The 24,537-nt window shown below is 59.4% G+C and overlaps 1 protein-coding gene across 2 annotated transcripts; it reads left to right on the forward strand.

Annotated features, from left to right (window-relative positions):
• Window positions 1-11,142: 11,142 nt before the first annotated feature.
• Window positions 11,143-20,769, forward strand: SLC22A12 (solute carrier family 22 member 12). 2 transcript variants are annotated; one of them, XM_040465667.1, is made up of 11 exons: window positions 11,143-11,245; window positions 12,426-13,122; window positions 13,771-13,874; window positions 14,304-14,458; window positions 14,534-14,702; window positions 17,736-17,859; window positions 18,033-18,148; window positions 18,830-19,044; window positions 19,475-19,583; window positions 19,823-20,026; window positions 20,561-20,769. In XM_040465667.1, exons 2-11 carry the CDS (start codon window positions 12,721-12,723, stop codon window positions 20,622-20,624), a joined length of 1,662 nt encoding a protein of 553 aa, XP_040321601.1. In that variant the 5' UTR covers window positions 11,143-11,245; window positions 12,426-12,720; the 3' UTR covers window positions 20,625-20,769. The 2 variants fall into 2 exon arrangements, with proteins under 2 accessions (XP_040321601.1, XP_040321602.1); XM_040465668.1 differs by lacking the exon at window positions 11,143-11,245 and having other exon boundaries at window positions 13,024-13,122; window positions 13,706-13,874.
• Window positions 20,770-24,537: the final 3,768 nt, after the last annotated feature.

Here is a 24,537-nt window from a genome sequence, read left to right on the forward strand (position 1 = left end):
GCTGGTTCTTTGGGAAGTCAATAAAATGTATAAATCTCTGGACATACTGATCAGGGGGGGAGAAAGGAGGAAAGAAGGAAAAAAAGAAGGAAAGAAAGAAAAGGAAGGAAGGAAGGAAGAAGGAGGGAGGAAGGGAGGGAGGGAGGAAGAAAAAATACACATTACATATCAAGAGTGAAAAAGAAAGCATCATCACCAACCCTACAGACATTAAAATGATAAGGGAATATTACAAGCAACACTTTACCCACACATTTGACAACTCCGATGAAATTAACAAATTTCCTGAAGGATACGAATGAGCAAAGTTTGCTTAAGAAGAAATAGATAATGGGGCGCCTGGGTGGCGCAGTCGGTTAAGCGTCCGACTTCAGCCAGGTCACGATCTCACGGTCCGTGAGTTCGAGCCCCGCGTTGGGCTCTGGGCTGATGGCTCAGAGCCTGGAGCCTGTTTCCGATTCTGTGTCTCCCTCTCTCTCTGCCCCTCCCCCATTCATGCTCTGCCTCTCTCTGTCCCAAAAATAAATAAATGTTGAAAAAAAAATTAAAAAAAAAAAAAAAAAAAAAGAAGAAATAGATAACATCATTAGCCCTAAGTCTGTTAAAGAAACTGAAGTTGTGGTTTGAAACCTTTCCAGAGGAAACTCCAGGCCCAGAAGGCTTCCCTGATGAATCCTGCCAAACACCTAAGCAAAAACAATAATACCAGTGATACCCAAAATCCTTCAGAAGATTGAAACAAAAGGTAACACTTGCCGGTTCATTCTTTGAGGCCGGCATTACCCTAATCCCCAAATCAGAAGAAGATATAACAAGAAAACTATAAACCAGGATTTTTAATAAACATAGACATAAAAATTCTTTTTTTAAGACACGATTCTTTTTTTAATGCTAATTTATTTTTGAGAGAGAGAGAAACAGAGCATGAGCGGGGGAGGGGCAGAGAGAGAGAGGGAGACACAGAATCTGAAGCAGGCTCCAGGCTCCGAGCTGTCAGCACAGAGCCCGATGCGGGGCTTGGATTCACCAACTGCGAGATCACGACCTGAGCCAACGTCAGATGCTTAACCGATTGAGCCACCCAGATGCCCCCAAGACATTAAAAATTCCTAACAAACATTTAGAAAATTAAATCCGACATTATGTTAAGAAGGGCAATACATCATGACAGAGTGGAGTTAATCCCAGGAATACAAAGTTGGCTTAACACTCAAAACTCAAGATTAACAAACCAAATTATTGACAAACTATAGAAGAAAAATCATATGATCATCTCAATAGACACAGAAAGTGCATTTAACAGAATTCAACACCTATTGCTGATAACATTCAGCAAGTTAGGAAAACTAGTGAATTTCCTCAACCCGATAAAGGACATCTGTGAAAAACCTACAGGTAACATCGTACTTAATAGTGAAAGACTGAATGCTTTCCTGTCAAGATCAGGAATGAAGCTCACCACTTCTCAATATTGGTTCTAGCCAGGGCAATAAGGAAGGAAAAGATAAATAAAAGACAAGAAATAGATAAGAAAGGAAGACACAAAACTTGTTAATTTGCAGATGACAAAATTATAGGAAATCCTAAGAAATCTACAAAAATGTTACTAGAACCAAGAAATGAGCTTGGCTCATAAAATTTCTTTTTATGAGTTACAGGTTACAGGATACAAGGTCAAGATACAAAAATCTATTGCATTTCTAGGGGCGCCTGGGTGACTCAGCTGAGCGTCCAACTTTGGCTCAGGTCATGATCTCATGGCTTGTGAGTTCGAGCCCCACGTCGGGCTCTGTGCTGACAGCTCGGAGCCTGGAGCCTGCTCCGGATTCTGTGTCTCCTCCTCTCTCTGCCCCTCCCCTGCTCATGCTCTGTCTCTCTCTGTCTCTGGATAACAAATACACGTTAAAAAAAGTTTTTTTCAACAGGCAAAAGGTTTGAACAGATGCTTCACCAGAGAGAATACACGGACGGCAAGCGAGCGCGTGCAAAGAGGCGTCACATCGTCAAACGTGAACCACACAGATGCCACCACATACCCACCAGAATGGCAAAGATTGAAAAGACCGGGTGTTGAGGAGATTGTGGGGCGACTGTGGGAATGTAAAATGGTCCGGCCACTTTGGAAAACAGGGTGGCAGCTTCTTAAAAAATTACACGCACGCCAGCCGTGCCACCCAACTGCTCCGCTTCTAAATATTTCCCAGAAGAGATGGGAGACTGAGCCCGTACGGGGACTTGCACGTGAACGGTCCTCGCGGCTCTATTTGCAACTTCCGGGAGCTGGAAACCACCCAAACGTCAATCAACGGGTGAGCAGACAGATTTCAGTGTGTCTATGTGACGAATTACAATTCGTGTAAAATATATGTATGAGAAGTGCTAGAAAACGCAGGCGAAGCCGGGGGCCCAGAAAGCCGATCTGCGGGTGCTCAAGCCAAGGGTGGGGGAGGGAAGGAGGGATTTCGAAGTCAGTGGCCACACACGGACTCTGGGGTGATGGGTGTGTTCATTTCTCCTGATTACGGAGATGGCGCGGGGGCATTTCACTCCCTTGCACGTTTATTAAGCTTGAAAGAAAGCCTAGAAGGCGCGTTATCTGTAGGGAGACAGCTCCCAGCCCAGGCCCGAAGGCCACACGTGCATGGCCAGAGGCCTGTTGCAGCCCCGGGGCCGTGAGTGCGAGGTGCCGGGTGGCTCTGCGGTCACTTGGGGGCCGGTCTTTCCGGGGCTAGTGGCCGTGGTGGGAAGTGTCGGGCCAGGAGGGGCCTGCAAGGTTTGGGCTGACGTGACCTGATGGAGATTCCGAAGGATGGCCCTGCCTGGGAGCGGAGAAGGGGGGACAGGGCCACGGGGCCGGGGGCGGGGAGCCCCGTCCGGGCCGCTGTTGTGTCCCCAGGGTGCCGGCGGCACCCTGTGCGGAGAAGTGGCGGCAGGGAGGGCGGGGTTTGGACGGAGCCCCTTGGATTTGCTGAAAGGTCAGGATGGAACTTGAAAGACGGGAGGAACCGAGGAAGACCGAGGTTTTCTGCTCGCCCACCTGGTGGGGATTTACCCGCATGGGTGACACCTTTTCCCCCAGGGCAGAGTCATCCGGGGAGACCAGGCAGTGGAGGGGAGAGTCCGGTGGGCAGGCGCAGGATAGGGCTCAGTCCCAGGGGGGCAGGGGCCGGGGGGCGACGAGGCCACTCGGGGCCCAGAGAGCGTCTCCCGGAAGCTTTGAGCCCAGGATTGCCAAACTTCCCAAGTGTTCTTAAGTCACAATTTTTATGTGAAATCTCCAAAATACTCAACGTTGGCTCTCTTGTTTAGAACACAGCATCTGGGCCACACCAGGTGTGTCTAGAGGAGCCAAGCCACTCCCCCTCCCAGCTGCGTCAGGCCCCTCCGGCCAGCCTTCCCAGGACTGGGGTCATCTGTGTGGTGAGCGGGACCCTTCCCCCAGCCGCCTGGGCCGCCTCCCTGGTGTCGGGACTTCAACACGGCCCACAGTGACGTTGTGACCTTCCCCCAGACCCTAGATGGCCCGATATCCAGTCGGTGGTGAAGCCAGAAAGCTAGGAGCTGTGCTTAAAGCCTCCCTGTCACCAACTGGTCGTCAAGTCCCACCGCCTCCCTCTCCAAAATGTACCTCTCATCGATCCGTGTCTGTCCTCACCTTCGCCCCCACCCAAGCCATTGTCACCTCTCCCGTGGGGACCCCAGGAGCTCCTCACTGGCCCCTGCTGCCACTCGTGGCCCCACCCCTCCGCACACACCATCCGCCGTGTGCTCCCCAGGGCTCGTGCCAATGCCTTACAGGAAACCCTCCAGGGGATCCCCACCCTCCGTGGGTTCTCACGAGACCCCTAGGACCCTCCTCCCCGCCCCCCCCCCCCCCCCGCCAGCTTCCCTCTCGCTCACTTGGCTCACGGCACCATGAACTTGGCAGGTCCTTGCCCACCACGGGGACCTCACACACGTTGTTCCCCTCCTGCTCTGCTCTGCCTTTAACCCCTGGCCCCTTCGCAGCCGAGGTGTGAGTACTCGTCCCTCCTCAGGGAGGCCGTCCCCCCTGCTAGCTGAGTGGCCCTTCCCACCCCTCCCTGTTACTCCCGTGCCTTCCCGATTTCCTTCATTATCCTCGTAGAATCTGTCCTCATAGGGTTAGCGGTTGGTGGGCGTGCTGACATTGGGCCTCCGCCTCCCCCCTCCCTATACCTCACAGGCGGGAACGCTTTTGATCTATTCTCAGAAGTCCCCAGAAGTTTGCTCCAGGGCCTGACTCAAGGTATTTTTGTAAATTACTGTTTGTTGGATGAATGAATGAGTGAATGAATGAATGGGAGCAGAGAGAGCACGAAGAGGCCAAAGAGAACATTCCAATGTTCCCTTTGCCTCCACCTGCTGAAAGTCTAGAGCTCTGCCCACCCCCCCCCCCAAGGTTAGCGGGTGGTCAAGTCTCCAGGGACCCCCCCACCCACCCACAAATACCCACTTCCACTCCCCCTCCGGGCACAGACATGAGATCGGGTTCCCTGCCCGTGTCCCTCGTGCCCCCCATGGCATCACTGGGAGGCACTGTGTTCTTTGGGTCCAGGAGGCGGGACGTGCCCTCACTGGGCCCCCCAGAAAGCCCTCCCAGGGTGTCTCTAGCCAAAATGAAGAAAGAAAATCAATCAATCGGCCCTTCTCTGGGAGTGAAGCAGCAAAGATTGACATTTGGGGGCATTGGCCGCCGTGCTCTCCACTGTGTGTGGAGGAAAGAGATGTGCAGCGAGACTGCAGCCCCAAGGCGCCACACCGCCAGGGCGCCCCCTCCTCCCGTTACCAAAACCCAAGTTTGGCTGCCGTTGCTCGTGCTCGAAAGGCCAATACTCCAGAGAAGGGCTTCGACTGGAAAGGAGGATAAGCTTTATTCCGGAGGCCGGCCACCTGATTCTCGTCCAAAGGCCGGCTCCGAGGTTTCTGCCTGGCCCAGAGAATTCTCAAGGGCGTACGGTGATCAGTGGCATTTCTTGATTATGCGCAGACTCAGACGATACCAGCTGGGGAGTCGTCTCCGTGCTCGGAGGTTGAGCAAGAGGTTTGGCCAGTCCCCCCCAGGCCAGGGTGTTCTCATCGCTGTGGGCCAAACACGGCCTCCGTCTCCTCAACCCTCACCAGCTGAGGCCAACGGTGCATACGTGTGTGCGAGCGTGTGCAGATAAAGGCTGGAGACTGACCTGAGGTTTCTAGGCTACAGAGCCCTCGAGTAGAGCCACAGAGGAAGAGTCGCAAGCCCCGTGGCAGACAGAGACGCCAAAGGGGACGCGAAGTAACCAGGAGCCCGCAGGCCCGACCTTCCCTCCCCCGCCCCCTCCTGCCTTTTGTTCAAACAGCTTGGACGCGGAGTGAGCCCAAAGGTCCAGCCGCCCTCACATCCACACAGGTGTTCCTTCTCGAAAAGTAAGAGCTCCTCGTTAAAGCGGCCAAGCAGATATCAGCCGTATGTGAAAAGATGAATCACATTTTGACCCAGATTTACAGCAGCGTCACTCCACGGTGTGTCGGGGCCCGTCCTTCAACCAGCATCTATCCCTGCTTGATCTGACTCGGGGCCAACCCCGGCTGCCCATGAACCCTTCTCAGGTCAGCTTCCAGGGGAGCCCAGGTGTCTCCCCGAGTCCTCACTGCCAGGAAAAAAAAAAAAAAAGATATTAATAACGCCTGCTGGGGACTGTTACAGGTGATCCGCGCCAACTCGCTTTGTCCTGAGCTTTGTGAGGTCGGAACCGCTCTCGCCCCCATTTTACAGAGGAGGAGACTGAGGCACAGAGAGGTTCAACTCCTCTCCCAAGGCCACACAGCCCGGGCAGAACAGGAGTCGAAATCCAGGCGGCCTGTTCCAGAGGCTGTGTGCCTAACTGCCTCTCGTTTGGGGAGAGTTCGTGGGTTTGTTGAAAACACGGCTGGCGCTGGCTACTCTGATGGCAGGCTGTGCGCTTCCGGTCCCCAGAGGCAGAAAAGAAAAGTCCCCACCGCCCAGTGTGCTTGCCCGCTGCCGGCCAAATCCCGCCGCTGTGCTTTCCGGCCAAACGAGAGGGATTTTGCCAAAATCCGCCGGACACCTTCCCGCGCCCTCCCCCCAGCGGGTCCTGGCATCCGCCTAAAATGATTCCTCCTAACATTAGGCTGCAACTCGCAAAACCAAACAGGGTCGGGGCCCTGCTAGAGGATTCGGTGTTCCTAAAATGCAGCTAAGGCGGCTTCTGACTTCTTCAGGAAAGATGCTGGAATCCTGAGCTCTGGGGGCCCCCCGAGGCAGGGCTCCGGGCACTGGTGGGGGCAGGAGGTGGGGGGGGGCGGTGTTTGCACCCGGCCTTGTTAAAATGTGCCAGCCGGTGGTTACCAGCGGTGGGCGAGACCCTCCACGGAGCGAGGCAAAGTTCAGCCCGTCCGAGCAGCCCGCGCTCTGACGAGCCTTATTCCGACGGCTGGTTAACATCTCTCTGTTGAATTTTAACACGAAATATCTTTTTGACGCAGCAAGGAGAGCGAAGTCCCTTTGGCGAAGGAAGGCCAGACTTGCCCGCTCCGCCAGGCACGTGAAAGGAAGGCTGCCCAGCGCTCTCCTTGACCTATTTAGAGCGCATTTGTTCAATGGGCCAGGGGGGCTCCTGGGCCTCAGAGGCAAGGGACAGGAAGCAGGGCTTCTGTGGACGAGGGCCACCTGGGTACGAGGCAGGTCCCTCGCGGTGCGGCAAGCCGTGGGCGGGGGGGGGGGAGACGCGGGCTGTTCTGGGGGTGGCTCTGGAAGTCGGCTTGGGGAAGGCCCCGTTTCTGTCCGAGGAAACTGCTTACTGAGCTTTTTGGCAAGATTAAAGTAAAGCTAAAATCTGGTCCAGTGGGACGGGAGGCTGAGCTGGCAGCATAGAAAAGAAAAGGGATCTTTTTCCTGGTCCCCGGTGAGGGGGGCAGTGGGGGGGGGGGGGAGGGTGGTTGACAGGGACTGAGGAGGGGTTCCCCTAGGGAGGTGCTGAGCTAGGAGACGGGGACCCTGGCGCTCAGGGAGAAGAGGACAGGAGGGAAAGGCCGCTCATCGGAGGGGAGCGGGGCCCCAGTGAGAGGGACAGGGGCGCCGAGGCTGGGACGCTTGCCATGGAGTTTTCAGTGGCTTCCCAGCATCCTCCTCTGCTACCCTCCAGCCTTCGGCCAACCTCAGGAGTTGGAAACATAGCGGGGGCGCCGGGGTGGCTCAGCCACTTGAGCCACTGGCTCTTGGTTTCAGCCCAGGTCACGATCTCATGGTGTGAGAGTTCGAGCCCCGAGTCGGGCTTTTGGCTGATAGCGTGGAGCCTGCTTGGGATGCTCTCTGCCCGCGCTCTCTCTCTTCCCCTCCCTCGCGCCTCAAAATAAATAGAGTCGAAAGCATAGCTGCTGGGGCTGGATGGACCTGGGTTGGAGTCCCAATTCTGCCACAGAGTACCTGGGTGGCCTAGACTCACCTCTCTGAGCCTCAGTTTCCACATCTGTAAAAATGGATGTAAGACTGGAATACCGAATTGGAAGGGTTGTGCAAAGGATTAAACGAGTTAACACAGGGAGAGAACGTAGGACCGTGTGCGACACATAGTAAAGACTCAGCGACCATCGGGTGTCATCCCCACAAGCGACATCGTCATGGAACGCCGAGGCGTCTCTCAGCTGTGCTGGGGGGAGTTCTGAGTTGAGCCCGCGGCCACATTTGGGGCACATCTTGCTGGCGACGAAGAGGAGAGGGGCCACTGTGTTTGTCCGGCAAGGAAAGCTCCAGCCTTTCAGAACTGCCCAGGATAGCATTTTGGAACAAGTAACACAAGCCGGAGACCAGATCCTCAGACGTTCTGGAGAAGCTGGAACTCTAAACACCGCCGTGTGCGCTGGGGGGGGTCTCTGGAGAAGGTGAGGACCCTCTGAGAACCACGACTTCTTGTCCTGGAAACGACCCTGTGAGGTTGGGGGCGGGGGAGGGGGGGGTCCATGATGCTCTTTCCCCTGGTGGCGAACTAGAAGCTCATCAAGCCAAGTCCACGGAGACCGCGTGGCCCCTGCCCTGCCCGGGGCTCTGATCTGCGCGCCCGTTCCCGTTCTAGGCACTTTCCTGGACACGATGACCAGACCCGGCCCTTAGGAGGCAGGTAACCCGTTATCTGACGGACAGAAAAGCTCGAGACCACGGCAGGGGCAGGGCTATCACGGAGCTGTGCAGGGGCAGGAGGGGAGAAGCTTGGAGGGAGGGGTGGGCTCGGGCTGGTGGGGTTGGTGGCAGTGGCTCTTGGACAGAAGAAACAGCAAACAAGGGACGAGAGGGTGCGGGGCATTTCTGGAACGAGGCGTGTTCAGTGGGGACCGGGCCCAGGCCACGTGAAAGAGGCAGCTAAGCGAGGGCTCTGATGATGGGGGTGGGGGTGGGGGGAGGAGGGCTCCAGGTGGCTTGGCCTTGGCTCTGAAGCACCAGGGTATCAGCAAAGGCTTTGGGCAAAGGGGACAAGCTGGAGGCTAGCGGACATCCTCAAAGGGACCGACCCAGAGTGTTGTCCCGGGATAGCCATGCTGTCTTAAAGAATCCAGCCCGTGGAGGCGAGGGAAGGGAAGAAGCTTGAGAGTGGAGGCTCAGAGGCCACATGAAAATGAAACTCTGGGGGACCCCGGAGGCATGAGCAAACCCAGTGGGTTCTGGCTGCCGCCTCCTCCTCCAGCCGCCCGCCTGGATTAGGGCCTGGGGAATTTAGCCGCCTGGGGAATTTGCTGAGTCACTGACGGTTAGCAGTCCTGCCTGCCCTTTCTCCTGCCTGGCCTGGGACCAGAGGCAGCTGCTGTCACCACAGGACATCGGGGGTTGGGAGGAATCGCAAAAAAAAAAAAAAAAAACAACTTGCCGAACGATCCGGCCAGAAAGATGTCCACGGCGCATCCCCGGGTCCGAGAAAAAAACCCACGTTGGCGAACAGCTTCGGCCGGTGCCCGTTTGCGGACGGTCCGCAGGCTCCTAACGCCTGAAACCCACCAAGGCTGGCTCGGGGCACGACAAGCCTTCCCGCGACACCACCTCCCCTCTGTCTTCTGCCCAGTTGCCTCGCCCTCCGCTCTGTGACCCTCTCTTCGCCCACCGCCGTGCTCTCAACCACCCATTTTTGCTGGATGCTCCTCTTGGGCCCCCAAAAATGGGAGACCGAGGGCTCCATTTGAAACCTCATCTTTCTGCTGTGAAAGGTCGCTCCCCAGGTGAGCTCCCCGGTCCTGGACTCGAAGTGCCTCTCAGCCCTAATGACATCAAGGGGCCGACCCACCCACCCAGCGACATTGTCTTCAGTCTGCTTCCCTTTTTTATCGGGCAGAAGATCTTGGGCTGAGATGGACATCAAAGGATTCCTATGTTCTAAATTTAGCGCTGTTTGTCTTTGGAAACGCTTTTCTTTCTCTCTGGGTACATAGTTCCATTTAAGCTGTGGGGAGAAGGCCTTGTCGAAAGTTCCTCCCAGGCTCGGAACACCAGCCTCCAATCTGACCAATCTCTGGCCACAGAGCTCCTTTTTAGTCCTTTCAAATACCTTGTTAAGTTGCAGTGGCGACAAACGGTACACGTTCCCGGCGCCATCGACCTGCTCCAGGGATGTGAGAGGTGCTCCACAGACGGTGTGCAAAGGGTACCGCCCTCCCAAGATCCAGAGCCACTCCCAAAGATGGCCAAAAGAGAGAGGTCTTAGACACGTGCCCCGAGAGCTGGCGCCAGACGCGGGGGACCCTAGCTGCAAAGGGGGCGCAACCCACGCTTCTGTCCCGCCATGTTTTGGGGCTCCCGACCCGATGGTTGAGCTGTCTGCCTGTGCAAGAACCGATAACCCGCATGCCCCTCCCTTGTAGACGGGAAGTCAGGCCAAGTTCTCAGCACAGGAGACTGGACAAGTCTCTTGTCCAACAAGAAAGCCATAGCTGTCCCTGGGAGGGGAAGGCTCCACAACCGACGGGAATTCACGAGAGTCTGGATTTAGAAAGGAAGGGACGGTGTGAAATTTTACGTTCCTTTTCCACAGGGCTCTGCAGAGATCCGAGAGAGCTGACTCTGGTAAGAATTCTTAGCCTATGGAGGCTTCTGGAAGTCTTCCCAGGGCCCCCTGCAGTCTGTAGCCATGGTGCCCGGGCAGGAAGTGGCACCACCTGGGGCCTAGAAAGGTGTTCCAACGGGCCCCCACGCTTGGGTGGTGGGATTAAAGAAGCCCTTGAAGGGGCCCCTGCGAGGCTCAGTCGGTGAAGCGTCCGACTTGGGCTCAGGTCATGATCTGGCGGTTTGTGAGTTCGAGCCTTGCGTCGGGCTGACGCCTCGGAGCCTGGAGCCTGCTTCGGATTCTGCGTCTCCCTCTCTCTCTGCCCGTCCCCTGCTCACGCTCTGTCTCTCAAAAATAAATGTTAAAAAAACTTTTAAGAAGAGGAACAAGGACACAGAGTGTGGGGAGAAGAGAAGGGGCCAGCAAAGGAGACAGAAGCGTGTGGGGAGAGTGGCGGCCCGGAGGGAGAAGGGCCAGCGGCTGAGATGGCTCAAGTAAGAGGAGCCCTGAAAATGTCACCGAACGCAGGCGCAGCAAGGTCACTGGGGACCGGGGCGTGACAGGGACAAAAACTTGATGGGAATCAATCCAAAAAAGAAGGAGGAATTGGAGGCGAATGGCAATAATGCTTTTGGGGTCTTGTACCTCAAGAGTAGCAGGAAAAGAGGGGGGGGCCAAAGACAGGCCAAAGAGGGGGCTTTTCTGAGGATGGGAGGGAGAGTGGCAGATTGGGGGGGGGGTGGTTAACTTTTAATTTCTTTTTGTAACTAACCTCTACCCCCAACGACCCCGAGATCAAGAGTCACATACTCCTCCAACTGAGCCAGGCAGGCGCCCCGGAAAATGGCGTATTTGTACATTGGTGGGAACTATCCGGTCAGGAGGGGAAGGCAGTTGCCAAAGAGGCTTTGGGCAGGTGGAGAGGTGGGCCGCAGGGCGCACGGCGAGGGGGGCAGGATGAGTGCGAGCGCGTGGGCCATCGGGCTGGCAGGACGAAAGGCAGGATGCGGGGGCACCGAGGCGGGTGGGAGGACGAGACCGCTGGCTTCTCCTGACTTCTGTTTCTTTAGTGAAATAAGGAGAAAGGGCATCTTTTGCGAGAGGGTGGAGGAGGCAGGAGATATCTGAACAGAGGAGGCGGCACAAAATGCAAGACTCTAGAAGGATTTACACCAAGCATCAACAGTGGTGATCACCAGTTGGTGAGTTTGGGAGGGATCTTTGCTTTCTGCGCACCTGTCAATACGTTCTGAAACTTTTGAAAGGCATGTACGTTAATTTTATAATCAAAAGAAACAGAAGCTGCTTTTTTTTTTTTTTTGGTGTTTATGTATTTTTGAGAGAGAGAGAGAGAGAGAGAGAGACAGAGTATGAGCAGAGGGGCAGAGAGAGAAGGAGACACGGAATCCGAAGCAGGCTCCAGGCTCCGAGCTGTCCGCACAGAGCCCGACGCGGGGCTCGAACTCACCAACTGTGAGATCATGACCTGAGCCGAAGTCGGGACGCTTCACTGGCTGAGCCACCCAGGCGCCCCTGAGAAGCTGCCTTTAAAACCAGCGGGAGCAAGTCTTTACGGAGGCTGCTTTAGCTGTCCAAACACGTGCTGGTCCCAAAGATGCTCCAAAGAAGGGTTCCTGCCCTCCGGCAACTGGCTGGACATGAGACTTAGGGCCCAGGAGGGAGGCAAGAGTAAGCAACCAGAGCTCCCTGCAGGAGAAGGGCCCTTGGGGTACGTTCAGGATGTGGCATTCCAGGCTGGGAGCACCAGCCAGGACGGGAGCAAGGCTGGGAGCCCGCGGAGCTGGCACAGGGCGTCCTCGGGATGGGGGGCACAGACGCCAGTGGATGGGCAGGGGGAGAGTGGGCGAGACAAAAGGCAATGGGGCGGGAGTTACCCCTAAAATGGGTGGCCTCGTGCCCCAAAGCACAGAAGAAACGGTTAGGTCACTGTCATTGTTCCTACACATCATACACAGGTGTCTGGTGATGTTGGGGAGACCTTGCGAGGGCTCGGAGAGGGTGACAGCAGAAGAAGCTTGGGCACATCAATGGCAGCAGATGACGGAGGGGGGGGTGGTGGTGCTGGGCCACACAGGCTGGGAGGTGTGGGTTCAGATGGCTGCCCATAACTTGGGACACACACACACACACACAGGTCCCAGCAGCCCACAGGATGTCGCTCCAGCTCCTGCCAGTCCCAGGATCAGTAAGGTCCCTGCCTTTTGAGGCAGGCAGGGGTGTGGAGGGCAGGCAGCAGCCTACGTCACAGTTGGGTTAAACTTCGACCAAGCCTTAACGCCTATTCCGTAAGGGTCATCTGGTCAGTGTTTTATTCCAGTCTGGGTGACTTCGGTCTCCACTCTCCCCACTTGCTTTATTCAGCTCCTCCTGGAGGTCCAGGGCCAGCTACGTCTCCGGAAGGATGCTGGTGGCTCAGGGGTCACACCTAGCAACCCCTGGTCCGAGTCGGAGGCACCCTGAGTGACATTTGCTGGGCGGGCGCCCGGAGAGTCCTGGCCCAGGGGGAGCGAGGCCGGAGGCCACTGCCATGCTCCAGGCTTCTCAGCTGACGAAGCAGGTGCTGCTGTGGGGGAAGCAGGTCACCGGCCTTGGCCCCTTTGCCCTGGGCCAGCTTCTGTGAAGTGGGCACCTCCCCTGGGCCCCCTCGGCGGGCTCCATGGCGTTTTCTGAGCTCCTGGACCAAGTGGGCGGCCTGGGCAGGTTCCAGGTTCTCCAGATGGTGGCTCTGGTGGTCCCTATCATGTGGCTCACCACTCAGAGCATGATGGAGAACTTCTCGGCCGCCGTGCCCAACCACCGCTGCTGGGTGCCCCTCCTGGACAACAGCACCGCCCAGGCCGGTGTCCCCGGGGCCCTGGGCCCCAAGGACCTTCTGACCGTCTCCATCCCCCCGGGCCCCAACCACGAGCCCCACCGGTGTCGCCGCTTCCGCCAACCCCAGTGGCAGCTCCTGGACCCCAACGGCACGGCCACCAACTGGAGCGAGGCCGCCACGGAGCCGTGCGTGGACGGCTGGGTCTACGACCGCAGCACCTTCACCTCCACCATCGTGGCCAAGGTAAGGGCCTCCCCTGATACCCTCCCCAAGTCCTGGCACCTTAGAGGCCGAGGGCAGAGCTCACACTTGACTGGACTCAGCAAGGCCCAGTCCTGGGAGGGACCTGTCCTCTGCAAGCCTCCTCACCCACCACCGGTGCCCTCCTCCCGCACCTGCCCTACAGGGGAGTGGGCGGCAGGACCCAGCCTACAGACAGACACTGGCCCCTGGCTCGTGGAAGAGTGGGTGCTGCCCGTGACCGCCAGGCCAGCCCCACTGCCGCTGATTAGCTGTGACTTGGGCAGCTCCCTCCACCGTGACCCCAGTTCTCAGACCCCAGGGGGGGAGGCATCAGGCAAACGCGAGCGAGTGGGAGGGGGCCCCCACCCCGGCCAGGGGAAGGGGCCTCTCTCTAGAAGGGAGCGGCCCCGGGGGAATCGGGAGGTGACGCCAACTCCGGCTGGCGTTGCAAACCGGGTGAGGCAGGGGAGAGATGAGGCCAGAGAGAACTTGACCCTGGACCAGAGGGTGATGTGGGGAGGCTTAGCCCTGCCCCACCACCCTAGAAGTCACCGGGCCACCCACCCACACCTGGTTCCCTCAGGCCTTCCCGTCCTACGCCTCCACCCCTGCTTGTCTGGGCTCAGCTCCCCACTCCTCTCCCGCCAGTGGGACCTTGTGTGCGACTCCCACGCCCTGAAGCCCATGGCCCAGTCCATCTACCTGTCGGGGATCCTGGTGGGAGCTGCCGTGTTTGGCCAAGTCTCCGACAGGTGAGTACCCCCCCTCCCCCCCCCCCCGTTCTAGAAGCCCCTTTTCCCTCAGGCCACTGTGCTCCCATCTCCGTGTGTCTCTCCCCTGATGCCTTCCGGCTCTGCCACTGAGGAAGCCCTGTACGCACTCTAGGCCTTTGTTTCTGGGGTTGTAGAGGGTCGTCACTCCTACCAAACACTTACCGCTAAAATCTGCCTAAAACCGCTAAAAGCTGTTGTTGAGCGCTCCTGCTGACGGGGAGCTCGTTCTCTGCCCGGGGCTGCCACCTGGGCCTACAAGCCTTTCGTGGGGCGGGGGGGGGGGGGGGGGGGGTGGAGATAACTCGGGTCTGGCCCCAAGAGTCACCGTGACCTCTGCTCAGACCCCCGTGGCCGGTGCCATGGCGCCCCGTGGACCCGGCCACCGCCTGCCCGTTTGTGTGCCCGCAGGTTTGGGCGCAGGCTGGTGCTGACCTGGAACTACCTTCAGATGGCCGTGTCGGGCACGGCGGCCGCCTTGGCCCCCACCTTCCCGGTGTACTGCCTGTTTCGCTTCCTGGTGGCCTTGGCCGTGGCGGGCGTCATGATGAACACTTGCACTCTCCGTAGGTCACCTGACCCGGGCCAGGCGAGGGAGGCTCGTGTGGGCTCCCAGGCTGACCCTTGCGGTCTCCTTGCAGTGATGGAGTGGACGTCCACGCGTGCCCGAGCCTTGGTGATGACTTTGAACTCCCTGGGCTTCAGCCTCGGTCAGGTCCTGATGGCCACAGTGGCCTACGGTGTGCGTGACTGGGCCCTGCTGCAGCTGGTTGTCTCCGCCCCCTTCTTCCTCTGCTTTGTGTATTCCTGGTGGGTGCCGTCCCCCCTCCTCAGAGAAGGCCCTGCCTACCCTCCACCCTGGGGGCAGGGACCAGGGGCGCAGGAGGCCAAGGGAGCCCAGCCGGAGGGGAGCCACGGGCCCGGCACAGCTGGCGGCCACAGGCCCACGGTGCTCACCCACCCCGGCCTGGGGCTCTGGCGCCGGAGACGCTTCTCCCTTCCTTGTTCCTCCCGGTGCCTCCTCCCCCTGCACTCATCCTCCCCCCTCCCCTCTCCCTTCCCATCATCTCTAGGCCTTTTCCCTCTTGACTCCTTGCTTGCCTTGGCATGTGGCACATTTTCTGAGCCGAGGCACTAGGCCAGGCTGAGGGGTGAGACACAAATACAACACACACACACACACACACACACACACACACACACACACCGCTCCTAGGACACAGCCCCAGTCAGCCTTATGTACTGACATTTTACTAAAGAGCAGGGACCAAGACCCAGTGGTCAGAGGGGACCCCCAGCCCCCCACACAGGGCTGACATATTAGAGAAGTTAGGAAGTGTCTGTGCTGCCCTGAAATAAATCAGCCATGGCTCTTGCCAAACTCCCGGGACATAGTAGGTGTATGGGAAATATTTGTTGGATGGATATCTGGATAGATGGATGAATGGATGTCCTTTGGGACAGGGCTGAGCCCGGCTCATTCACACACAGACCCAGCAACTCTGGGTTTTTGGTTGGCCATCGTGGCCCCTGCAGAAAGAAGTCCGGCAGAAGCCCAGGAGAGGACGGGGCACTGGCACCGGGAGGAGGGCTGACTTTACAGATCTCTCTAAGCCCCACTGATTGGAGCAGACACGCTCTTAAAATGGAGCCCTGGGCAGCTAGTTCGCAGTCACTCTGCAGAGCAGGAGACAGTCACGCTTCCTGCACTGGCCCTGAGAGGAAGCCATTCCGGCTGAGGGGTGGCTGTTTGACCCCCGGGACCAACGGAGCGGAGGCTGGAGGGTAGAGGGCAAGGGTCAACGATGCAGATTCCGGGGCCCCCTTCCTGGCTCTCTGAGCCTGACGCTGGCTCAAGGGGTAGAGTCTCACTTTTCCTGACAGACGTGCCCACCCAGGTGCCGTGCACGTGCCCACAATCGTGCGTCACCCACCACGTCATGACTTCAGCAAACAGCTACTGGGTGCCCACCAGGGGCAGGGCACTGGCTGATGCGGGGCTGACGACAGCGAAACAGGCACACTGCCCCGCGGGGAGCTGGCAAGACACCCCGCACGTGATGGCTTGACGAATAAGAGGGGGACCATCTGAGGGCGGGAGCCCATGGCCCTCGAACTCCCACCAGCTTCTCTGCTTCTCTTCGAAACTCATTTCTCTCCATGACAGGTTGTCTGCCTGTGCCGGCCCCACCCCCCTTCCCGTCTCCTCGAACCCGCCCGACCACCAGGCTTCACCCACGACGGCCCTGGCACCCTGGCTCTGCCCCCACTGTTCTTTTTTTTTTTTTTTTTTAACATTAATTTATTTTTGAGACAGAAAGAGAGAGCATGAACAGGGGAGGGTCAGAGGAAGAGGGAGACATAGAATCTGAAACAGGCTCCAGGCTCTGAGCTGTCAGCACAGAGCCTGACACGGGGCTCGAATCCACAGACCGCGAGATCATGACCTGAGCCGAAGTCAGACACTTAACCGACTGAGCCACCCAGGCGCCCCAGCCCCCACTGTTCTTGGCCCTGAATCGGAGGAGGGGTGCCCTCTCCCAGGCGACCTAAACTGTGTCCCCTGTGCCACATGCTGCAAACCCTGAATCCCCTCTCCAGACCTGCCCCTCCCCAGACTCCAGCCTCCCGTTTCCAACCCTCCGTGTGACATCGCCATGACTGATGTCTCGGATTCACAAACGTGAACATCTTCTCGCACCTGCTCTTTCCCAAGGCTTCCCCAGCAAGGGTGGGGGGGATAGCAGCCCCCATCCGCCGGGTCCCAGAGTTAGAGACACCACGTCACCTCCCTGTTCTTCACTGACCTCCCCGCCCCACCCTAAGTCCAGCAGGTCACTGGATCTTGTCAACTCTACCTCGAAAGTATGCCTCGAGCCCCCCTTCTCTCCCCTGTTCGAACCCCGGAGGACCTTCAGGCCCCGTGCATGCGGAGCAGGTGACCCCACGCCTGGCTGCTGCTCCCAGGGGAAAGCGTGCCTGGCTGGGGGGCCTGCCTGAGCAGAGGCCTGGAGACAGGAGCCAGGGTGGAATGGTGGGCGTGACTGGGGCCTCGGTGGGCTGGGCCAGCGCAAGGGATCTGGGCCCATGTCGAGGGGTGTGGGGGCAAGGTTAGGGTTAGGAGCTGGGCCCTGGCATCGGGGTGTGGAGCCGGGATGCGTGGGGCCAGCTGGCATCCAGGAGACAGCAAGTGTTGTCCTGACATGGGCGACCGGGCCACAGGCGAGACAAGGGCAGGGGGGCGGGTCAGGCGCAAGCGGTGCTGCTGGTGGTGACAGGACTTGGTGGCCGCCTGGGTGCAGGTGGAGGGGGCCGGCGACGCCAGGACCAAAGACCCTGCCCAGGCCTGAGCCCCCGGTTGGGTGGGAAGCTGGGGAGGAGTCAGCTCAGGCAGGAAGGCGCAGCCTCGGGGGTGAACAGGAAGGCCACGGATGTGACATCGGGCAGGTGCCTGGCCTCCCTGGTGAGAGGTGGGGGACCCCAGTGGGCTTGCGGCTTGTGGCGGGCTTGCAAGACTACAGTCCTCACTGCAGACAGGCTCACCCAGGCCTGGTTCCCGGGGGGGGGGGGGGGGGGCCCGGGAAGGGCCACAGGGTCGGGAGGGAGGCTGGAAGGGGAGGATATGGACTCCCAACCCCAGTCCGAGGAAGAGAAGGAAAAAGGCAGAAAAGGTGGCCTGCGGGGGAAGGAGGGCGCCAGGTGGTGTGGCGTCCCTGAGCCTGGGGCCTATGGGCACCAGTGAGGCCACCCTCCTGGGCAGAGGGAGACAGAAGGGCAGTAAGGCTCACGCAGCCTGGGGCCACAGGCCGCACCCACCCACCCTCCGCCCTTGACCCCCTGCAGGTGGCTGGCGGAGTCTGCCCGATGGCTCCTCATCAAGGGCAAGCTGGAGCAGGGCCTGCGGGAGCTACAGAAGGTGGCTGCCATCAACGGGAAGAGGGCAGTGGAGGACACACTGACTGCAGAGGTGAGGCGGGGCGGGGCGGGGCGCTCCCCCAGGGCTCAGCCTTCAGACCCTCTCCCTGCCCCTGCACAGGCCCCTGGGAGGGTGAGGGTCTCAAGGAGGAGGACCTGTCCGGTGCTCCCAATGCTGACAGTGACTCCCCTCCCGCCCCGCCCCACCCCACCCCATCCCTGCAGGCCTTGCTGTCAGCCATGCGGGAGGAGCTGAGTGCGAGCCAGGCTCCTGCCAGCCCGGCTGCCCTGCTTTGCACACCCGGACTGGGCCTCCGGACCTGTGTCTCCACTCTGTGCTGGTAGAGGCCCCTTCACCCACCCGGGGCCCCAGCCTCTGCCTCGGGCCTGCCTTGGGCAGCCGGGAACCTGGGGTCAGGCCCTGACTGGCATCCAGGCAGGGGACCTCTACGGACTCTCCTCTTGCTCCCGCCTCCAGGACCAGGCCTGAAGCATTCCATTCCCCACCCCCCCACTCCCCTGCTAGTAGTCAGGCTCCCAAAGGAAGCAGCCAAGGCCAGGTGGGGTCAGGCTGGGGAGAGGGGATGGCAGAGACCCCTAAGGAGGAAGATTCACAGCAAAGGCGCTGGGAGAGCTGAGCTGCCCAGCAGGCCGAGGAGGCCATTCGAGAATAAGCGAGGCGAGAAGGCACACCCACCCCAGTATTATCAGAGCCCGGGGAGCCAGTGTCACCCAGCAAGGACACAGGATGCCCAGAGGGAGGGAGGAAGGCAAACCCTGGCCTCTCCCCCACCCCACCCCACCCCCTGCACCTCCAGCCCCTCACCAGCGGCTCCCATTGGCCAAACCTACCGAGGGGTGGCACTGGGGGAGGGAGGAGGCCCGGGGCCAGGTGGTGCACAGAGACCAGCCCTCCACTATGCCGAGCCTGCAGGGGGAGGCTGGAGGTGGGTCTGAGGACCCACCAGCAAAGGAGCAGCCCCCGCCCCAGCCTGACCCCACCCGCCCCGCCCCGCCCGCAGGTTCGCCTTCGGCTTTACCTTCTACGGCCTGGCCCTAGACCTGCAGGCCCTGGGCAGCGACATCTTCCTGCTCCAGGTCCTCATTGGGGTCGTGGACATCCCGGCCAAGATCGGCACCCTGCTGCTGCTGAACCGCCTGGGCCGCCGGTCCACTCAGGTGGCGTCCCTGGTGCTGGCGGGGCTCTGCGTCTTGGCCAATATGCTGGTGCCCCACGGTGAGCGGCCAGAGGCTTCCCTACCTCGGGGTGCTGAGCCAGGGACAGGGGCCCCTGCCCCCTCCTCAGAGGGTGCTGGCCCAGTGGGGAAGGAGGCTGCTGGGGCATCTGGGACAGATGGTGACGGCCCGCCCCAGGCAGCAGGAACAGGGATGGAGTGGAGGGGGTGGTGGTCCTGCAGGGGGAGGGGAGGGAGCAGGGGGCCAAGGAGGACTCCCAGGGTCTGGCTCAGGGTTATCGGGTTGGGCAGCAGTTTGGGGGGGCAGCGAATGGAACCACGGTGTCACCTAGGATGTGGTGCGTGTGTGCGTTGTGGGGGACACCCAGAGGGAGGGGAGTCATAGACATTTGGGAGGTCAGGGAGAAGTCCGGCCCCCATCTGACCTCGGAGCCCTGCCACCAACCTCGCTACCCCCTTCCCTGTCCACAGAGTTGGGGGCCCTGCGTTCATCCCTGGCCGTGCTGGGGCTCGGGGGCCTGGGGGCCGCCTTCACCTGCGTCAGCATCTACACTGGTGAGCTCTTCCCCACCGTGCTCAGGTGAGGCTACGCCCAGGCCCGAAGAAGGGGTCACCCTGGGCTTCGAGGGCAGGGTGGGGGTGGCCTTCCCCAGCCCCGGATGTTCCCGCCGCCATCCCCCTCCCATGTGGTCTCAGGGCTGAGCAGGTGCATTCCGTTCCCCCCGCCCCCCACCCGCCCGCCTGAACCACTGTGCCTCCCTGGACAGAGTGGGGCTGGGCCGGGCTGGGAGGCCCTCACGGGTGTTTCCGGGACTGCAGGATGACAGCGGTGGGCCTGGGCCAGATGGCAGCCCGCGCGGGAGCTATCCTGGGGCCTCTGGTGCGGCTGCTGGGTGCGCACGGCCGCTCACTGCCGCTGCTGGTCTACGGGGCGGTGCCGGTGCTGAGCGGCTTGGCTGCATTGTTGCTCCCCGAGACACAGAGCCTGCCGCTGCCCGACACGGTTCAAGATGTGCAGAACCAGTGAGTGAGCTCGGCCCGGGGCCCGCCCTCTCCGTTTCCCCCTGCCCCCCCGCCCCCACCCCGTCACTGGGCAGAGAGAGAAGCAGAGGCACAGAAAGGGACGGGATTGGCCCAGAGTCAAACAGCACATCTTTGGGAGAGTGGAGACCAAGGGCCGGGGCTCCTGGCTGACAGTGTGGAGTTCATCTCCTGCTCTGGGCCGGAGGCTGGGCCACCCTCGGGGCCACCTTCAGAGGCGTCGAGGGGAAGGGAGAGTGTAGTCATTTGTTAAGAAGGACGGGCCGAGGGTGTGATGGGCGTTGCTGGGGGAGGAGGGGTGCTCACCGGCCCCAAATTCTACCACGAAAGCCCCTAGATGGCTGGCAGGCTGTCACTGCCCCCCCCCCCGCCCTGCTTCCCAGCACGTGCCCATTCCTGGGCCCCCAAGAGCAGGGCAGTGGTACCTCCTGAGACCTCAGGAGGGACCCAGTTCAGGGGTCAGAGGTCACTCTGCACGCACGAGCCACACCCCTCTTGTCTTTCATGTCTGAACAGGGCAGTGAGGAAAGCGACACACAGCCCCCCGGGGCGCACTGTCTTGAAATCCACACGCTTTTAAGCTCCCGGGCATTCTGCGATGGGACATCGGGAGAAGCACCCTCTCTCCTTCGGAGAAGGCAGGACGACAAAGGCCACCATTTCCAGAGGGTCCAGGGGCGGCCCCGGGCACCCCACCGGACCCTCCCTTGTGACTTCGAAAAGGATAGGGGTGGCGCAGTCGGTTAAGCGTCCGACTTCAGCCAGGTCACGATCTCGCGGTCCGTGAGTTCGAGCCCCGCGTCGGGCTCTGGGCTGATGGCTCGGAGCCTGGAGCCTGTTTCCGATTCTGTGTCTCCCTCTCTCTCTGCCCCTCCCCCGTTCATGCTCTGTCTCTCTCTGTCCCAAAAAATAAAATAAAAAACGTTGAAAAACAAAATTTAAAAAAAAAAAGAAAAGGATCAAAGACCAGCAGGACTTTGTCTACCCCGTGCTCCCCTCCTCACTGCTCACGGCCCCCAGCTGTCCACTGTTCCCCCCTCCCCCCCCCCCCAGCCCTCCCCCCCACCGAGCTTAGAGGCCACCATCATCCAAGATCAAAACGTCCCAAACTCATCGCACTACCCCGAGATCTCCACACAAGTCTCAGCTCCTCAGTTGTACCCAAAGGGCAGCTCTGGCCCCCGGTCACCCCTCTGCACACTCCAGCCACGGGACCAATCCTGCCCCGCCCCTTCTCTACCTACCAAACTCCTCTTCAGCTTCCCAGACTCAGGGCAACCGCCTCCTTCCAGGGGTGCAGCCCGAGGCCATAGTGAAACCCTTACCCAGAGCCACGCACCTGTCTCCCACCCTGCCAGCTATGAGTTCCCAGAGGATTGGAGTGGCCCCCTTGCCCCCTGACCTGACCCGGCCCCCACACAAAGCCTGGCAGGAGGGGCGTTGGGGGGGAGGCGACAAAAGAGTGAATAAAGGATCAAATGACTGCCCCTCCCTGACTCCAGTGAAGAGCCACAGGTGGGGGTGGGGCAGAGGAGAGTTCTGGGGAGCTCCTCTGGGGGCTGGCCCTTTCCCAGGCCAGCCTATCTGTCCTTTCCTGCCTGTGTTGTGGGCTAGGCACCGTCCTGGGCATCTCATGGCATCATCTCATCTCTTCCCGAGCCCGTCGAGGAAGATGCCCCATTTTACAGATGGGAAAGTAAGGCTTGGAGAAACCGATTGCCCATGATGGGCAGCTAGGAGGGACCGAATCAAGAGTCAGGCCCAGGTCTCCAGAGCCCAACCTTGGCTACGACCCCCCCCCAGCCTGCCCTCAGGCCTCGAGACTTTTGGGAGACAGAAGCACTCCCTGGCCTGGTCTTGTCAGCATAGCCTCGGGCCTCTTTGGGGGGGGATCGTGTCTTTTAGCTTTCTGCCTGTGGCCACCCCTCAGTGAAGAATCCCCCCCCACACACACACAAAGACAAAGGGGACAGGGGTGGGGATCATGTTTGTTAAGATGCCCAAAGGCAAGGTTGTCCCAGCCTGCCCTGAACTTTCCGTCCTGTCTGCCTGCTGCCCAGCTGAGCCCCAGCTACTTCCTTACCATTGCTCAGCATTCTTGGGACCCGCTGGTGTCCAGAAGCTTCCAGAAGAGAGAACCCAGGACTGGTGAGAGATGGCTCCTCCTCCCCGCTAGGGTATCCTCCAGTTCACCAAGTGGTCAGAGCTGTCCCTCTGCCCACGTTCAGAGCAGCCTTGCTCCTGGCCCTTCCAGGCGGTCACGGTCTTCTAGGACTGAGGGCCGACCTGCTTCCGACATGTCTCCCCTCACTCAACAGGATCTGGAAGCTGGGAGGGTCCAGGACCCGGCCCCTCTGGGGCAGCTGGGGGTGAGCGTCATCCCCGTGGCAGAGTGGGTGCCCTGCAAAGGGAGAGGGGTCTCCCTTCACAGCAGTCCCAGGCCTGCCTTCTAGATGGGTGCTCCACTCAAGCGGTCTTCGCTTGGGAGCCCCCAATTTACTGCTCACCACAGGGAGCACCTGCCCCCCGAGGCTGCAGGGACACCTACAAGGGAAGAGCCCAGGAAACCGGGCGTGGGAAGGAAGTGGTCAACAGCCTCACAGTCTCATTCGCCCCATGGAAGTAGAGGCCTCTAGCAGTGGGGACAGGAAAGTGGCTTCGGACCCACTTTGGCCATCCTCCTGTCTCCAGCCAGGACTGCAGCTCTCCCCGAAGGGGTGTGTGGGGAGGGCAACGCAGGCTCCTTCGGCTCCATATCCGCCTCCAGGAAAGGGATGTCCTTCCGGAAGAGTGCCAGGACTGGCTGACCGTGTGTTCCCTCCACCGGGGGTTTGGGTGGTAGGGCAGGTCTTCAAGGTCAAAGGGATCAGCTAGGGGCGCCTGGGTGGCGCAGTCGGTGAAGCGGCCGACTTCAGCCAGGTCACGATCTCGCGGTCCGGGAGTTCGAGCCCCGCGTCGGGCTCTGGGCTGACGGCTCGGAGCCTGGAGCCTGTTTCCGAATCTGTGTCTCCCTCTCTCTCTGCCCCTCCCCCGTTCATGCTCTGTCTCTCTCTGTCCCAAAAATAAATAAACGTTGAAAAAAAAAAAAACACAAAAAAAACAAAGGGATCAGCTAGACTCCACTTCGAGCTTCTTCCCCAGCTCGGTCCTTGCTCCTCCCAGGTGGAATCTCCTAGCACATCCCTGATAGAACCAATTGTCAATGAGCGAGGTCCCTGGAATTTCAGTCACCCCCAGATGCTGTTTGGACACTCCTGAGGGTCAATGCCAGGCCAGCCAGACTCCAAAGGACCTCAGCTCAGGCCCAGGTGATAGGTTCAACATCAGATGCCCAGACGAAGGAGCTGAGACTGAAGTGACCATATCTTACAGACAGGTAAACTGAGTCAATGGTAGATTGACTCACAACCAACCCCTTGAGTGACAAGGAGCTCTTAGTCTCCTTACAAAGAGAAGAAAACACCCAGTCCTACACCCCCATGGCAATGAGCAGGACTGGGACCCATCCTTCCAACTCCTCCACTGTCCCTCTTTCTGGCCCCCTACTCTGACAGACTGTTCAGGGCCATTCTAGAAATTTCTAGAATAAGAATGAATTTCTAGAAATTCTGGAATAGAAATTTAGAATTTCTGGAATAGACAAATAGAATTTCTAGAAATTTCTGGAAGAAGAACGTTCCCTTCTTGACACCAAGGAACTCCTGCCTGCCTCTCTTGGTTTTCTTTGGCCAGTGACGATGGGGCGGGGGAACCTGAGATAAATTTCCATCCCTCGGACAAACAACAGCAGCGGAAGACGTGGGCGCAAGGCCACGGCCAGCACAGGGACAGGATGTCTTGGCCAGACCACCCTAAGTCAGGGCCTCCCCGCAGGCTTCCACAGGGGGTTACAGCTGACCTCAGGCTCCTGGGCTGTGAGCAGCTGGGCAGAAGCAGGGCCCATGCCTCCCCCCAGGTGGCTGATTCAGGAGGGCAGCTACTGGAGAACCCGCTCTCCCACCAGTGATAGGACTCTGGGACAGGGCTCTCAAAGGCCCCTGGGGGCACACCCCAGGGTAAGGAGGATCCTGAAACAAAAAAGCTTCATCCCAGGATGGAAGGAAGGACGAGGAGGTGAGGCTCCTGTGGACACCAAGCCCAAAGACCTGGCAGATGTCCATGGACCAGACTTGCGAACTGGAAAATGCCACAAGAATGGGCTGGCCAGCAACAGAGCCACCTGTGGATGGGAGCTTGGGGAGCAGCTTCAAGTGGCCCAGGGCGATGGCGAGCCAAGGGCACAAGAAAGCAGAACCAAGAGAGGGGAGCAAGATCCACCAAGCAGAAAGTGGAGGAGACCTGAGTGACAGAAGCACGGCTGAGTCAGGGCTCACGTGCCCAGCGGCATGGCGATCCCAAACTGCCACCTGGGAGAGGAAGACCATCCACCCTCCTCTCTCCTGAGGACGCTGGCACCTAACCCTCACCTAAGAGTTTCTTTTTTTTTTTTTTTT

This window comes from Herpailurus yagouaroundi, unplaced genomic scaffold, assembly GCF_014898765.1.
Source record: "Herpailurus yagouaroundi ecotype Mexico unplaced genomic scaffold, PumYag 569, whole genome shotgun sequence".
Classification (NCBI taxonomy): Eukaryota; Metazoa; Chordata; class Mammalia; order Carnivora; family Felidae; genus Herpailurus; species Herpailurus yagouaroundi.

Excerpts from the sequence above, each read along its gene's own strand:
- SLC22A12 (XM_040465667.1), top strand. The coding sequence starts at position 12,721 with ATGGCGTTTTCTGAGCTCCTGGACCAAGTGGGCGGCCTGGGCAGGTTC. Across the intron at positions 14,459-14,533 it reads GATGAACACTTGCACTCTCC|TGATGGAGTGGACGTCCACG; the intron begins GTAGGTCACCTG and ends GTCTCCTTGCAG. Across the intron at positions 20,027-20,560 it reads GTTCAAGATGTGCAGAACCA|GGCAGTGAGGAAAGCGACAC; the intron begins GTGAGTGAGCTC and ends ATGTCTGAACAG.